The following is an 18,264-nucleotide window of genomic DNA, read 5'->3' on the forward strand; positions in this document are numbered from 1 at the left end:
CCACTTTGGTGGTCTGGGTTCAGTTCCCAGGCGCAGACTACACTACTCTTTTAGTGGCCATGCCGTGCTGGCGGCCCACGTCCTAAAAGATAGAGGAAGATTGGCACAGATGTTAGCTCAGGGCAAATCTTCCTCAGGAAAAAAAAATTACTTCTGTGTTGTTGCTCTTTATATTTCTGTTTTTTCGAATTTGATGAGATTTCTTTGTGGCCTACATTGTGGTCAATTTTTCTGAAATTTCCCTGTGTGCTTGAACAAAAAGTGTATTTCTATTTTTTGGTTTTTAAGTTCTAAAGTATATCTAAAATATCTGTTGTTTCAATCTCTATACTTTAATACCTTCTACTTGATCTATCTTGGTTTGGTAATGTTTTTAAAAAATATTTTATTGGTAGTGTGTTTTTGTCTGGTTCTCTCCCCATGCCTGTAGTGTCTGCTCTTCGTTACTGTATCAGTGGGTACAGAGTTACTAATAACTATTCTTTCTTCATTGTAATTTTTTAATGCAGTGTTTAGAGATGACTTGAATTGTGTTATCTGTTGAATGTGTTTTGAAGTTTATAGTCTTATTTATTTGTGGTTCTGCTTATTCTAAGACAAGCTAATATAATTTTTGTGATCACTTCATGAAAGAAAATCTCTGATAACCCTGTTATGAGATTTTTCTTCAGTATAGTATACACAAAGTAAACTACAGTTTCCTAAGTGTAGACCTATTTTCTTTACCACCTGTGTTTCTATAATATTGAAAGGATCTGAAACTGCACGTGTGAATAATTTTATAATTTAAAAATGTCAGATTATATCTATTCTAAAAGCCATAGACTGAGCTAAGTTGTTGGGGTAAAGTTCAGGGCAAAAGCAGCAATGAACCATTGTTGTTCATTATTTAAAGTTCTCAGCCTTAATCAGAAGTGTCCGTTGAAAAGTTTCAAAAACATTAAAGTGAGAATCATAATCTTTTTAAAATTAATAGTAGCTTTTAAAATTGTTAATAACTTTGATATAATATGTAGTAGTAAATGACAGAGAAGAAAAATTTGGATTAACATTAATTCTAGAGCTGCTGAAAGAAAATTCAGGAATTTGCTGATAATGTTAGTGTTTTGTGAAACTAAGTATACTTTTAGAGCAATAGGATTTGGAATCATTCTTCTTTAAAGATAAAAGGGAAGAAAAACAAATACCCTTTGTATGAAACACTGAATGCTTAAAAACTTGACATTATATTCTTCTGTATAATAAATAGGGAATTATAATTATGAATAACAGCTTTAGGCTAGTAATGGACAAATTTATATAGATGTTTTAAAATGAATATTGGTAAAAGGGGAGAACTTTGTTGGTATCTAAGTACTTGAGTCATTCTCTGACTAAATGTTCTGAGATAATTTTTATCTATTAATCTTAAAGAAAGTTCCTTCAAGTAATTTTGGAAAGATGTAAGGAAATCCAGAGTGTAAGAGATGTGATTATATAGTATAAATGGAAGAGGTAGTTGAAGTAGATTGTTTTTCCCTTCCCATCTTCTTTGTCTCATCTAGTACATTTAATACATATTAATACCCCTCTCAGTCATTAACCAAGCAGAAACTCATATTAGGGATAAACATAGACTTAATCTTAGGCACAAAGTGTCAGTTGCACTAGTATGGCATAGAGTGGCTTGACCTGGCAATAGTTGTGCATAAGTTCAAGTGGAACTAGTTGACTGTATGTTAAACAACAGGCAGAGTTTGGTATGATTGCTAAAGAAGTATTAATCTTCCCCTTTTAGCATTAATATGGACTATATACTCAGAGTACTCCCACTATAATAAAACTAGATCCTGGATAAGTGACAGCAAATACATTTTAAATGCATTGCTGCTTACATAAAACAGCAAAAGCAAAGAAACAAAAACAGATAATTGAATCTAAGAATTGAGCAGCAAATTTGAAAGCTGGTGGTGACATTGAGTCTTCTACAGATATTAGAACTGGTCAGAGACTAAGCCTTGGGCCCATCTCAGAAGAGAGAATTAGTAAATTGGAAGATGGAACTGAAGAATTTATTCAGAATGCAGCATGTAAAAACAAGGTTATAGAAAATATTGAAGAGGCTCAAAAATGTGGGAGAAATACTTAGAAAATCTAATGTACATCTAATTGGAATCCCAGGAATAAATAGAATGTGGGAAAGGCAGCAATGAAAGAAATAGTGGCCAAGAATTTTCTATAATTGATGAGACATAAGTCTCCAGATACAGAAAGCCCAATACATAGCAAGTTAGAATATTTTCTTGAAATTGCAAAACACCAGAGACATAGAGAAAATTTTAGACACACCCAGAGAAAAAAGGCAAATCCTCCTATAAAGTAGCAACAGAATGATGTTAGTAACAGCAATGGAAACCAAAAGTCACTGGAATAATATTTTTGAAGTGCTGAGATAAATCTGTCAACCCATTGGTATGTACCTAGCAAAACTGTTTTTCAAAAATGAGTCTATAATGAAGAGATTTTCAGATAAAATTGAGAGTGTTGACTACCAGGAGACCTTCACTACATAGAGAATGCTTAGAAGGATATACATCTGCGAGATGGAAAATGACCTTAGAAGGAGGGTCTGAAATGTAAATAGTAAAGGTGAACATAGAAAATGTTTACTAATTTGGAAAGTCTGTTATGGCCTGTGCAGTTGTCAGAAGTGTGGCATTTACTTTGAGAAGGTGAATTATAGTACCAAAAGTGTAGTGTAAATTGCTTTTAACTCCTCAGAATTCATTCCATTATTTTTTCTTTTTCTAGTAATACTGTGGTTTGGGGAATTGACCCCAGATTTGTTGCTGGGCCCTGATTAGTCTAATCTCGTCATAATGATCCCATTCTCCTTGCTAATGCAGTTGATTCAGGAGCCAGGGCTAAATCATTTAGCCTGTGGCTATTACCTTGATATCAGTTATTGATTCAGGTCTGGCTGTGTGACTGAAGTTGCCCTACTCAGATTGAAGGAAAGAATTCTTATTTTGTGGTTGGAGAAGGCACACTGGGGGAACCTCGATTGGTTGTTATTATGGTAAAAGAAATATGCCTTAATGTGAAGTCAACATTAGGAACAGCAGAGCTATGAGAAAGGAAAAAAACAACAAAATTTGATCTATAATGATTTCAGCATGTTACTAAATCATTCAGCCCTGAAGTTTTACCCTCTTTCTAGACTCCATTTTATGTGAGATTGTAGTTTAAATTTATATAGTTTAGAAGATTATAGTTTCTTGTTTAAACTCCACCAAAAACTCCTTCCTTCAAAACGTAAGTTAGACTTCATTGATACTAGTGTGATTTCAGTTCTAAACTAGGAGAAGTGGAAGCTATCTGCTGCTCTGGGAAGACTAGATAAATTTAGTTATCACGTTTTATTGAAGCACATTGGCAAATTAGTATGCCCAGAGAAGATGACAGGTGATGAGCGGTGTGGGAATCATGAAATGTTAATGTGTGGTCAATGTGTAGGGTGCCTTTGGCCTGGTATAAGAGGATGTTGAAGAGATTTAGTAATAGTGTTCAAATATTTAAACGGTTATCATGCGGAAGAATTATTAGATTTGTTTTGCATGATTCGAGAGGTCAGAACTACTTTCAATCAGTAGAAATTCTGGAGAGGTATAAGAAAGTTGTGATCATTGTAAGAAAGAATTTTCTAATATAATCTTTAGAACTCTGAAAATGGGGGCAAAGGGTTGCAACATTGAAGAGCTGTCAGTGGAGACCTTGGGAGTAAATTTTTTTCCAGAAATTCTTCTAACGGAGCACTTCTATAAACATGCAGTGTTTAAGAAGAGATTTTCTACGTGGGGGAGGAGATTGGATTATATTAATTACAAAGACCTCTAACATTTTATTATCCTAGCTGCTAATCTGGTTATTATAATACCAGTTTTCAACTCTTTTAGCCTCAACATTTCTTTTTAGGTCAAATTCTTGGTAATCCTTCTTTACTATCAAATAATAAAATTGATAATGAATATAATCTGCCCCATATGTATAATGTTTAAGAAATGACTATGAATAATATAAAGTAGAAATAAAATGGAAGTAATTTAAAGTAAAAGTCCACAATCATTTGTTGTATTTCTGAAGTGTAAGAAACTTTTAAAACCGCGCATTGTCCTTAAGTTAGGCATATACTTATTTCACAGCAAAACCTGATCTTAATTGACATGAAGTTAATTTTTACACAGTTGGTGAATTCATATATTTTGCTGCAGAAATATTAGTATGTTTGATCACAGGTTGCTGCTCCAGACCCTATTAGCAATATTACTTAACATATTTTGAAATCCTAAAAAATTCTAGATTTTTAAAATATCTGATCCCAGAGGTGCTGGCTAAAATATTGTGGTTCTTTAACATGTATTTCAGCATGTACGTGTCCAGAATAGCTAATTTAAAATACGTAGTAAAGTAATCAGATGGTCGCACTTTAATTAATATGTTTACATTTAAGAGAAGTAAGATGACAAGCCATTCTGTTCAAGAAATACAGAAAGGTAAAAGAGCAGACCATGCTGTGCCACATGCAACGAGTAATACCAGACCCTGTTTATTTGAGCATGATAAGAGAAAGGGGTAATAACTTTATTTGACAAAGGAATAACATGCATAAGCAAGTTATACACTGTTAAAATGGACAAAATGAGGCAATACGACATTTTAAAAAATGACCTGAGCCTTCTTACTAAGTGTTATCAAAATAATTTCCTATATTATGACTTGAGGCAGGATAGTAACAAAATTTTAGGAGAAAAACATATCTTTTAACTTGAAATTTCACCACATATTGAAGTCTGCGTTCAGTCTCTAGTACTTAATAATAGAAGTTATATATGATCTCTGGGCACAGTATCAGAGTCATATTGAAAAATAATAGACAATTCAAAAATTACATAACTTCAATATGTAGGGTAAATATTATGAAATATTTACATAAATTATTGTTAATGAAATTATTACATTTCTGGTTCTAAATCTGTTAAAAATATTCTGTTACAAATTTGCAGATTATTTTGTTTATGGGTCAGCACTACTGCTCTGAAACCCTTTTCAACTAAATTTGTAGTTGGGTATTACATAATACTTTAAGAAGACAGAAAACACAATATATTATTCAATAATTTGGAGATAATGTCCGATAAAATTTTTGATATAGTATGTATTAATGTATATTTATAATGGGTTTAAGCCATAGAACATTTAAAAGTTGCTTGGGATATAGAATAGTTCTTCCTTGATATTCCTCAGAATATATGTTAAGAATAAAAATAGATTGTGTTTCTTCTTTTCCTTTTGTCTTATGTATAAATAGCTCATTTCTTTTTTTTTTTTTGATCTTTTACCGTTTTTCCATAGCTAGCTCTACTCTTGTATAATCTCTTAATAATTTTTGTCAGCCTCTCTTGTTTTACTCAGCAACTGTATATGTCATTTAGCAAGTACTGCTTTCAACATGACTTCATACCTGAATATGTAAAATTTAGGGTAAATTATAATATATACTAGATTTCTTTAAAAAGAAGACTTCAAAGAGAAGTTCATTTATGTTTTAAGCAGCCAAATTTTGGGGTTTTTTTTTTTTTACTGTTTTGATTCTTTTTTTTTTCTATTTAATTTTTATTGAGTTTATGATAGTTTACAACCTTGTGAAATTTCAGTTGTACATTATTGTTTGTCAGTCATGTTGTAGGTGCACCCCTTCACCCTTTGTTCTCACCCCTCAAACCCCCTTTCCCCTGGTAGTCACTAATCTGTTCTCTTTGTCTACGTGTTTAACTTCCTCATATGAGTGGTGTTGTACAGAGATTGTCTTTTTCCATCTGGCTTATTTCACTTAACATAATTCCCTCAAGGTCCATCCATGTTGTTGTGAATGGGACGATTTTATTCTGTTTTGTGGCTGGGTAGTATTCCATCGTATATCTATGTATATATACCTTATCTTCTTTATCCACTCGTCAGTTGATGGGCACTTAGGTTGCTCCCACGTCTTGGCTATCGTAAATAGTGCTGCAGTGAACATAGGGGTGCATGAGACTTTTGGAATTGCTGACTTCAAGTTCTTTGGTAGATATCCAGTAGTGGGATGGCTGGGTCATATGGTATCTCTATTTTTAATTTTTTGAGAAATCTCCATACTGTTTTCCATAGTGGCTGCACCAGTTTGCATTCACACCAGCAGTGTATGAGGGTTCCTTTTTCTCCACAACCTCTCCAACATTTGTTACTTTTTGTTTTGGTTATTTTTACCATTCTAATGGGTGTAAGGTGATATCTTAGTGTAGTTTTGATTTACATTTCCCTGATGATCAGTGATGATGAACATCTTTTCATGTGCCTGTTGGCCGTCTCTGTATCTTCTTTGGAGAAATGTCTGTTCATGTCTCCTGCCCATTTTTTGATTGGATTGTTTGATTTTTTGTTGTTGAGTTGTGTGAGTTCTTTATATATTATGGAGATTAAGCCTTTGTCAGATATATGACTTGCAAATATTTTTTCCCAATTAGTGGGTTGTTTTTTTGTTTCGATCCTGTTTCCCCTTGCCTTGAAGAAGCTCTTTAGTCTGATGAAGACCCCATTTGTTTATTCTTTCTATTGTTTCCCTTGTCTGAGAAGACATGGTGTCCGAAAAGATCCTTTTAATACTGATGTCAAAGAGTGTACTGCCTATATTTTCTTCTAGAAGCCGTATGGTTTCAGGTCTTACCTTTAGGTCTTTGATCCATTTAGAGTTTATTTTGGTGAATGGTGAAAAAGAATGGTCAATTTTCATTCTTGTGCATGTGGCTTTCCAATTTTCCCAGTACCATTTGTTGAAAAGACTTTCTTTTTTCCATTGTATGCCCTCGGCTCCTTTGTCGAAGATTAGCTGTTCATAGATGTGTGGTTTTATTTCTGGGCTTTCAATTCTGTTCCATTGATCTGTGCACCTGTTTTTGTACCAGTACCATGCTGTTTTGATACTGTAGCTTTGTAGTATGTTTTGAAGTCAGGGATTGTGATGCCTCCAGCTTTGTTCTTTTTTCTCAGGATTGCTTTAGCAATTCGGGGTCTTGTGTTGCCACATCTGAATTTTAGGATTCTTTCTTCTATTTCTGCAAAGAATGTCATTGGGATTCTGATTGGTATTGTGTTGAATCTGTAGATTGCTTTAGGTAGTATGGACATTTTAACTGTGTTTATTCTTCTAATCCACGTGCATGGGATCTCTTTCTTTCTCTTTATGTCGTCATCAATTTCTTTCAGGAAAGTCTTCTAGTTTTCGTTGTATAGGTCTTTCACTTCCTTAGTTAAATTCACCCCAAGGTATTTTATACTTTTTGTAAGCGGCCAAATTTTGTGTTTTGTAATGCCCAGAAAGAACTTCTAGCACTTACTGTCCTTGTGTGTTAGCGTCTTTCATAGTCAGGATTTAAAGTGTTAATAAAAGTGAAGCTGTGATGGGTAAATAACAGTTATATGACACTGATTTCTTTAGTTTCTTACCACTTAGTAAAATGTGATTTGGAGTCTTTATCTTATGTAATAGGATACTTAATTAAATTTTATAAGCTGAATTACTATTGTTTTGTCTAAAGGCTACTGTTCCACGTAGAATAAAATGTAAAACCTTCTGTTTTTTAGCTGCAATATAAGGACTAGTTACCTAACTATGTTAGCTACCATTTTGGTCTCATCAAAATAGGGAAAATCTCTTTTAAAAGCATTTATGAAATTGAGTTTGGATTTATCCTTAGATATGTAGGAAAATGCTCTTACGTTAGTGTATGGCAAGTCGTAGATTAGCACTTACTTTTGAGAGTCTGCTGTGAATGGTGCAGCCCTTTTTTAGTCATTTTTTAATAGTCATGAATCCTTCTATTATATTTTGTCCATTTTAAACTGTCCTTTCCCCTGTGATTTACGCATAGAAACTTAGTATGTAGTATACTTTCAAATGCTTATTAAAGTATTAGATTTGCATTGTGTATTTTAAAATCTTAGTTACTCTTTACATTTACCAAGTTCCTTGTTCTTTAGGAGAATGAATATAATATATTCTTTTCATTGTGGTGCTACACTACAACTTGTCATTTCCTCTACATTGTCAATAAGTGATTATTTGCAAAACTGATTCTTTAATGAAACAAGATGAATGAAGTTAGAAATATTCTGTATTACAATAATTACCTCATATGGTTTTTAAAAATATAGTAATCTGTATGTATGTATGTACTTTTTAGAAAGAATCTTCAAGAGGGAGACATAGGGAAAAGGAAGACATAAAAATCACTAAGGAGAGAACTCCAGAAAGTGAAGAAGAAAATGTAGAATGGGAAACTAATAGAGATGGTGAGTTTCAAAAAATCTTTGTTTATATAGTCTATTTATTTCTTGTTGACTTTGTAGACTTTTTGTGGACTTCAAAATACTTTTCAACTGATCTCCCTATTGTTTCAGAAACATCTTATTGACTTTTTTCTACCTTATTGAGCTATAACGCAGAAAATGGCATATAGTAGCAGAACAAAGGCAGGGAAAACTGTTTGCAGTGTGTTTTTCAACTTATCCATCCTTTTCCCCCCCTAGAACTTTATTGTGCAGCATCCGAGTCCTTAGGAATTTTGTTACATTTGTAAAACTTTTAAGTTCTTCAATTCCAAGGTTAACAAACTTAAATCTAAATTTATGTTTGTTGTTTTACATAAAATATTATAGGTGAGATTTTTAAATCTTAAAGACTTGGGAAAATTATTTCCAAGAAATTGTTGACTTTCATCTTTCAGAAGAAATCCTAATCAGATGATAATTGATTATGATCACGATAATTGATTATGATTATGAAGTGAGACCTGGGATTTGTTCATGAAAAATTAACAAAATCTTCTTTGAGTACTTGTCTTAACAAGGAAGCGTTTATTTTCACACCATGAATGTTCTCTCTTCTCCACTTCTGTGACCTTCTGGAAGGTAGCCCTATAGCCTCACAGTACCAAATATAGAGAAAGGGAACTCAGATTTGTTGAATGCATTGGATATGCTGGGCGTTTTAATGTAACTCATTTTGTGACCTCATTAATTCATTAGCTTTTAGATGACAAAACTAAAGAGTTTAAGAATTTAAGCAACTTCCTCAGCACTAAGCTGAAAACTTAGACCAGGGGTTGGAAATTATAGCTTCTGGGCCAGCCACCTGTTTTTGCAAATAAAGTTTTATTGGAACACAGCCATGCCCATTTGGTTACATATTTTCTGTGACTGCTTTTGAGCTACCAAGGATGAATTAAATACTTGAGACAGCCAACAGCCTGCAAGCCTAAAATATTTGCCACTATATTTAAGAAGAATCTCTGAAGATACAGACTACACTTGAAAAGTACTCTAAATTTGAACATCAGTACTTTTTAAGGAAATCCATTCTATCTTTGGACAGTGTTGTCTGTTAAAATGTTGCTTCTAAGAATAAATAGGAAACTTCCCTTTGATTAGTTCATTGGGATTTTATAAACCAATCTAATACCTCCTACAAACAGTAAAGGCAGCTATAATGTCCCAGTGTAGTTAATTAATTAGTTAATATATTGAAATAAAATATTGCACACCTTGACTGTTCAAGATTGGATAGCTAACTTTTCCTTGATATAAGGGATTAACTCCTAACACACCCAATATTCTTTCTTTTCATTTTAAGTATTTTTGGAAAAAATACATTCTGAAATGTATTGGATATTTCTTATCTTTAAAAATAAAAATTTCTCTATTCCCATTACAATAATGCATGCAATTGTTGAAACTTTAAAAGATACAGAAAAGCCTAAGTCAGTTCTCTCCTTGTCTTAATAGGAGCTATTTCAAACCCTCTCCTTAAAATCTCCAATGCCTTCATTTCTCCTGCTTGTTGTTTACTACAGAGAGGTGGTGCAACTCTTTATCCACAAACTCCCTCAACTTCCTGCCACCATACCTACAAACTAGTCTTTTATTCACGCCTAAACTTTTTTACTTCTCTCTCGTTCTGTGTAAGAGGCCAACTTCCTGCTGTATAAGGTTATATTCCCCTGTATTCTGGGTCTGATTTCCTCCCACCTCTGCAATCTTGTTCATTTATTATACATTCTCTTTTGTGTCTTCAATATCCATCTTGACACATTTTCTCTTCTCCCGTATTACTTTTAGCCATCACCCTGTTTATCCCCACTTCACAACTAAATTCTTGAGAGAGTTCTGTAGCTTGCCATCTCTACTTTTTCACCTCATACTTATTCCGTCTTCTGATCCATGTCATCATTAAAACTGCTCTTAAAGGTCACTAGTAACCTCCTCTTTGCTAAATAAATGGAGACATACTTCTCTTGGTCCTCTATAACCTTTCTGCAGCATATGACACTTCTGAGAGCCTCTGTCTTCTTGAAACACCTTCCCGTTGGCTTCCGTCTATCACTCTTCAGACTTTTATCTTCCTGTTCAAGCTCTTTAGTCTTCTATAAAGGCTCCTTGTATTCTATCTGTCCCTTAAATGCGATTCCCAAGGCTTTGCTCTAGACTATCATCAAAAAAACTGAAGTGATTTTACTGTAAGAGCCTTTTATGTACAAATTTCTTTTAAAAGGTGAGTAAATTTCTTTTATAGTAGCTCTACGTACAAAATATTCACATCGCTGTTTCTTGTTTTCTCTTGATTGAAGCTCAGAGATTTTGATCGTTGTGTATCTCTGTGGTTTAAAAGTATCTCTTTGAAGGATATTGAAGCATGGAGTTAGTCACCTCAAACCCCAGGTAGTGAGACTGAACTGGTTTAGTAGACTTAGCTTCTGCATTTTCAGTCTAAAGTGAGTAGCAGTTTTAAGTGGGCTCAGTAGAAATTGGTCTTCACTAGTATTTCGCAAACTTTTTGGTCTCAGAACACTTTTCACTCTTTTTAAGGACCCCAAAGAGCTTTTGTCTTTGTGGGTTATCTGTTTCATGTTAGAAATTGAATCTGAGAAATTTTTAAAATATTTATTTATTAATTCATTTGACAATCGCAATAATAAATATCCCAGTGTATACTTTTATGGAAAATAACTATGCTTTGAAGCAAAAATAAAAATTATGGGGAGGTGGCAATGTTTTACGTGTTTCTGCAGATCTTTTTTAACACCCAGGTTAATAGAAGACATCTAGATTTTCATATCTACATCTACGTTCAATCTGTTAGTGATATCATGTATCATGTGACTTCTGGGAAACTCCACTGTACACTCATGAGAAAATGAGTAAACTAGGCAAATAATGTAGTATTATAGAACTATTTTTGATCTTCTGGAACTTTGGAAACTTCTCAGGGACCCCCAGGAGTCATCAGACCACTCTTTGAGAACTGCTTGTCTCTAGAAGCAGCTTCTAGGACTTGTGGTTGTTTTCCCTTTGGCTAACTTCTTTTCTCACTTTTAATTTTTCCTTCCAGATGAAATCATGCTCTCAGGGCATCAGTAACATCTATGTGTTAATGATTCAAATATCTGGAGCTCTCAGTTGAGGCATCTGCCAACTGGATATCTCTATCTGAGTTCTGTATCTTAAGAGCACCACTTTCCTACTAGATTTCCAAAAGCCTGAGAGTCATTGGTGATACTCCTTTTCCTCAGCCTAGACATATATAGAGTTCTGACATTTCTACCTACTGAATGTCTTTCAGAACCACCTATTTCTCTAAATTACTACTCATATTCTAGTTCTTAAAATATTTGTTTATCGCCTATAAATATATTTACCAAAATAACCTCCTAACCTGCTGCCTTGAGGTTAGTCTTGTCTCCTCATTCATTCTCCACTTTGAAGCCAGAATAATGTTTAAAAAGATTTTTTTTTACCAAAGTATAATCTACATTCAGAAGAGTGCGCAATTCATGTGTGCAACTCATTGAATTTTCACCAACAGAACAGGCTTGTATAGCCAGCACCCAAAGCAATAAATAGAAAATTACTGGTATCCTATAAGCCCCCTTGTGTTCCCTTTCCAGTCACCACCTCCCAACTCCTACCTCCAAAAGGTAACTACTGTCCTGAGTTCTGCTACACTGATTAGTTTTTTCTGTTTTTGACCTCTGTATAAGTGGAATCTGTAGCATGTACTCTTTTTGTTTTTAGCTTCTTTTGCTTGCAATATATTTGTGAGATTAAACCGTATTATTTATTGCACATAGTTGTAGTTAGTTAATTCTTGTTGCTATATAGTATTTCATTGTATGAATATACCATAATTTATCCATTCTGCTGTTGATAAACAATTGAGTAATTTCCAGTTTGGGGCTATTATGAATAAGATGCTATTACTGTTCTTAATCATATCTTTTGGTAAACGTGTATCCATTTCTGTTGAGTTTATGTCTGGCAGTAGGATTACTGGGCCCTGGAGTTTGCATATGTTCATCTTATTAGATACTGTCAAGTCAAAAATGGTTGTCATTACCCATATGATATTTTTTGCCTTTTTCATCTTAGCCACCCTGGAGGTGTGTAGTGGTATCTTACTGTTTTAGTATGCATTGCGCTATTGACTAATGAAGTTGAGAACTTTTTCACGTTTATTGACCATTGTATAACCTGTTTTGAAAACTGTCTATTCCAGACTTTGCCTATTCTCCTATTGTGTTACCTGTTTTTTAATTGTTGAGAATTCTTTATATATTCTGGATATAAGATCTTTATCAGACATATGTATTGTAAATATCTTCTCTCACTCTGTGAGTTGCAGAGTGAGCTTTTAAAAGAATAAATTGGTTTATTTCATTCCCCTGTTTAAAATTCTCTGATTTCCCATTGCCCTCAGGATCAAGTACAAATTCTTACTGTACCTACAAAACTTTTCATTATCTAGTTGCTTCCTATATTTCAGTCCCTGACCCCCAAGTCTGTGTTTCCTGTTTGGTTCCTTAAACTTCTCTTATTTGTTTAGCATAAGAATCAGTGCAGTAACATAAAAACCAAAATATCATTGCAGTAGAAGAGAAAATGTATGAACATATTTGATAATCTTGAAGGTTGATACATCCTCCTATAATAAAGCATAAAACCCAGAAGCCATAAAAGATTTGATTACATAAAGATTTAAATTTCCTGTAAACTAAACACAGAAGTTAAAAATCACTTTAAGAAAATAGTTGACATGTGTAACATGTAAGCATATAGTAAAAACACTATAAACATATACAGTCATATGTCACTTAACAATGGGGATATATTCTGAGAAATGCATTGTTAGGCGGTTTGATCACTGGAAACGTCATAGAATGTACTTATGCAAACCTGGATGATATAGCCTACTACACACCTAGGCTATGCAGTAGTCATCTTATAGGAACACTGTCATATATGCAGTTTGTTGTTGTCTGAAATGTTGTTATGCGGCACCTGGCTATAATGAGCTTCCACAAATATATAAGAAAAAGTCCAGTTGAAAAATGGGCAAAAAACCCAAAAATTGGGTAGGTAATTCATAGAGGAAATAGAAGTGGCTAGTAAATGCTCAGGCTTGCTACAGGAGAATGCCAGTGAAAATAAAGAGATAGCATTTTTCACCCATCAGATTGGCAGAAATGAAAAATACTAATGTTATCAAGTGGAGTTTGGATTGGTGAAGCTGTTTTGGAGTGCAGTTTGGCAATAATAAAAATAAAATTATACTTGTCTTTGATCCAGCAAATCTAGTTTGAGAAATCTGTCCTAAAGGAATACTTGCACATGTGAATTAAGGTAGGTGTCAAAATAGTCATTGAAGTCTTTTTTATAACAGCAAAATATTGAAAACAAAGTAAGTATTATCAGAAAGAAACTGGTTAAATTAATTATGGTATGATATGAACATACCATGAATTGCTTTGCAGATGTTAAAATGAAGGTAGTTTTGACCTCTATGTATGACATGGAAAGATTTTCCTATATGCAATGTGGTAGTTTTAGTCCCATTATTTTAAAGAGTATAAATATTAAGGCTTATTTTTATGCATACAATACTAAACTATTTAATGGCATTATCACTCTAGTAAGGATGGCAGTGGGAGGAACATAAGGGGAATTCCATATTTTACTCTGTGTACTTAAGACTTTGACAGTGAGAATGTATACATTAAAGACAAAATAAAGTACTCGTATATAGTCTTTAATCTTTACGCATATACTTTTTATATATCTGTGATTATTTGCATATAATAGATTACTAGAAGTAAAATTGTTGTATTAAAGGGTATGAATGTTCTTTAGGCTTTTACTTATACTGCCAAATTCCTTTCCAGGATAGATGTGCTAGTTTACATTGCAGCCACCAGAGCATGACCATGCCTTTCACCTGTACCTTTGCTGATGCCTAATATTATAATTAGGAAAAAAATGGCCCTTTAATACATGAAAAAGGCATATTTATATATCATGTTCATTTCTTTCTTTTTGTGAATTGCCTGCTCATGTCCTTTGCCCATTCTTTTTTTAATTAGTAAGAATTCTTTATGTATAAAGAATGTCAGTCTTTTCTTATGTATTGCATGTATTTTTGTTACATATTCTTAAAAACTCTGCCTTGTTAGATGTACCATTCTAATTATGTTTAATATTTTCCTGATGACTTAGAATTATCTGTATGAATCAGTTTTTATAGGGCAATTGTAATGATAACCTCAAGCTGTAAGATACGGGAGACATTTTCTAAATTTATTAAATGGTTTAGACTTTTATTTTTGAGTTCCATCTTATGTTTTGTGCTTTCCAGTTTTTCTTTTTTTGTCAGGAGACTATCAGTTGCAGTGTACCTGCAGTAGCCCATCTTTATAGGCTAGGAAAACGTCTTACTTGTGATTATAATTTATGTAAAATAAGCATAAGTAGTTTCTGAGTAAAGACGTGAGAGGTTTTCCTCTAAGCAAAATATATTAGCTGTAGTTCATTGACTTTGACATATATTTTAACTGCTCGGGCCTCACCACCTTGGTTGGGTGGTTGGGAATTAAGGACTGAAAGCCAGCTTCTCAGTTCTTACGTGTGTTCTGTGTTGGTGATGTTTCCAGATAGCAGTTTTTCAGTGGGCAGAGCATTATTGATAATACCTTCAAAAACACTGTAAATCATTCTTCTCAATTAATACTCTTTCTTTGTTTTATCCTTGGTATTTGGTTCTAGAATTTTATCTGTTAATGGTTTAAGGACACAGTCAAACTGGATCATTGAGCCCTATTATTCACTGATGTAAAGTGCCTCAATGGAATGTAAAAGTGTAACTAGAGATAGCCATTATTTGTTTAATTAAATTCAGTATCTCTAATTATTTTATCTAATAAAAGCTATATGCCTTTAAATAGTTAGTAATTGCTTTCTGACTGACAAGTGTCATTTAGTCTATTTTATATGTGTACTGAGAAATTGTCATCATACTCCAATATAAGGCAAGTAATCAAGTTTAGTCACACAGGTAGCAGATAGATAGCTACCTTCTCAGTGCCCAAGCATGAATGGATAGTTGGCATTCTAATGTATTTTACCTATACATGACAATGATGTCCGTTTTCTTGTGCTTTAAGCAATCAAATAGGACTACTTATCATTATTGTTTTTTAGTTCTTCATTTTCTTTCTTTACCCAAGGTTCAGAAGTGGTGATCTTAAGTGCTAAAAGTGTAGTTTGAGAAGGCATCTCAGTTTGTGATGAGTAAAGCCCAACATGGTCACGTGCTAGGATAGAAGTCAGTGAAATTCCCTCCTCCAGGCTTCTTGGCATTTATAGCAAATGAGAGTGAGAGGTTCAGTGGCAGTGCCAGTAGCCACAGAAAGCTTGCATAGATTGTAATGAAGTACCTTAGCACACAACTTTTCCCGTTGTTTTTCCCCCTTAACCAATCTTCATATTCTTTTCATTGGAAATAGAGACATGATATCAGATCCACTGAGGAGATGGACAGTTCTGATCTAAGGAACTGGTACAAATTACTCATGTACACATTGGTATTAAAATTACTTTATTTTTAGATACAAATTACTTGCGTCACTAATGAAAAAACAAAACCATGGAAACAATGTTGTATTCCTAATGTGACCTTTATTTGATACTAATGAATCTTTAAGAAAATCAAGGAGATAATGAATCACATCATATGCAGAATGAAATATTGAAGGCTTTGGTGTCTTTAATGCCTAGAATTTATAGCTGAGTGTTTTAATTGTATCTTTTAAAAATCCCATCTCCTACCCAAAAGCCTAAACCCTAGACAATTCCCAGAAAACCCAGGAACCTTAAAAATGTATGGCTTTTCATAAAGAAATCAGCCGTATTGATTTAGTCCTTTGTAGAAACAGCATATGTGTCTTTAGTCTTTCAGAAGTATCTAATTCTAATGAAAGAATCTACCATTTTAATTGGTATAAAAATGCTCTAATTTTTGTTATAGATAATCATGATAGTTTCTGATAAGTAATGGAAATTTTATTTTAAAGATTCTGACAATGGAGATATTAATTATGATTATGTTCATGAGTTGTCATTGGAAATGAAGCGTCAGAAAATACAGAGGGAATTAATGAAGCTGGAACAAGAAAACATGGAGAAGAGAGAAGAAATTATTATTAAAAAGGAGGTATGCTATTCGTTGAAATATATGTTAGTAATTAACATCAACATGGATATTGATCAGAGGACTCATCTGCTTGTTACATCTTAAATTGTATTAGAATATTGATACATTGGCCAACTTACTGTATATCAGTCACTTCGTATCGTAATCATTTAATCTTCACATTACTCTATTAGATAAATATGAAATAATTTTGCTATTGAACAAGTGAACAAAACAAGTTCTGTTGCCTAGAGTCACCAGCTAATGTAAAATGGGATTTGAATCTACGTATGTCTGTTTTTAGGCCTATGCTATTTCTAGAATACTTGCTTCTTTTCTAAAGAGGAGAGGGGGAGAGAGAGAGAATTTATTTCAATGTAATTTGTGATTTTTCTGAGGACATTTTCAAATTTCATAATTTTAGTTTGCTTTATTGATATTAGCGTTATGTTAGGGCAGTTAATTAGCGTATTGGTTAAAAGTGTGGGTTCAGGAGTCAGACTAACATCAATATGTGGTGGCTATCATAACACAATGTTTCATCTCAAGTTTGGTATGATTTGAAAACACATGCTTTGTTGTCTGATTTTAACAGCCATGATTGGAGGAGTTTTTGAATTGACTTACTGAATTCTTTTGAAAGGTTTCACCAGAAGTGGTTAGATCAAAATTATCTCCATCACCTTCTCTGAGAAAGTCCAGCAAATCTCCAAAGCGAAAATCAAGCCCTAAGTCGTCATCCTCAGCTAGCAAGAAAGACAGGAAGACAGCTGCAGTATCCTCTCCCTTGTTGGACCAGCAGAGGTCAGTAGGGCAATAATGGTACTAGAATGAAAGAGCTTTTTCTGAAGTGATGTTCAAAAGAATTACTTAGTAGATTACAGAAGGGTACTTTTAATACACTTAGTATTTAATGTAAACTTTTTTCTTCTAAAAAAAAGTGAAATGTTTCAATTTAAAAGAAAATTACAGAGAACAGTAAAAAAATGTCTGTCACATCTACTTATGCTTCAGAGCTTTTTATTTTTTAAGAAATAAAACATAACAGATGCATTTCCTGTCCTTCCCACTTGAATTTGGCGTTTATGATACTTGTGCATGTGTGTTTATACTTTCATAATATGTGTTATTTTGCAATATATAGTATTTTCATCTATTCAATCTTAATGCAGATACATTATAACTTCTGCAACTTAGTTTTTCACTTAATATGTTTTAAAGCTTACCTATATTGATATATGTAGTCTTAGTTTTCATTTTAGTATTTGTACTATTTATTTGTCTACTTTTCTGTTGGACATTTGTTTTCAGTTTTTAGCTATTGCAAATTATACGCAATGGAAATTCTTCTTGTCTCCTTGTATACATGATCAAGAGATTGTTCTTTATAGTATATGTGTAGCAGTGTGAATATATTTAGAATTATTGTAGTAGCCAGTTGGCAAAATAAAAATAGAAGTGATTAAATATGAATACATTGAGGAACTGAGAATAAGGCAGGAGACACTTTTTCATTTAATGTCACTCTGTACTATTTAAATTTTATTTTAGTTAAAGTGCATAGGCTAATTATATTTAAGAAAAAAGTTAAACTAAAAGCCTCTTCCCAACATTTGACTAGTCGGCAGACCCTGTCTATCTGAACCCATAATGAAATTCATATTTGTCGTCTT

At 33.2% G+C, this 18,264-nt stretch overlaps 1 protein-coding gene across 13 annotated transcripts in view; it reads left to right on the forward strand.

Moving 5' to 3' along the window:
- ZC3H13 (zinc finger CCCH-type containing 13) overlaps positions 1-18,264 on the forward strand; it is a 98,716-nt gene that overhangs the window by 24,463 nt on the left and 55,989 nt on the right. For 12 of the 13 annotated variants that reach the window (XM_014732093.3, XM_014732095.3, XM_014732096.3 and 9 more), the window contains exons 5-7: positions 8,259-8,367; positions 16,473-16,612; positions 17,235-17,395. In XM_014732093.3, the coding sequence (XP_014587579.1) occupies positions 8,259-8,367; positions 16,473-16,612; positions 17,235-17,395 (410 nt within the window). Of the gene's footprint in view, positions 1-8,258; positions 8,368-13,695; positions 16,613-17,234; positions 17,396-18,264 lie in introns of all 13 variants that reach the window. The other variant, XM_070239755.1, reaches the window with a different exon arrangement.

The sequence above is a fragment of the Equus caballus genome, chromosome 17, assembly GCF_041296265.1.
Source record: "Equus caballus isolate H_3958 breed thoroughbred chromosome 17, TB-T2T, whole genome shotgun sequence".
Classification (NCBI taxonomy): domain Eukaryota; kingdom Metazoa; phylum Chordata; class Mammalia; order Perissodactyla; family Equidae; genus Equus; species Equus caballus.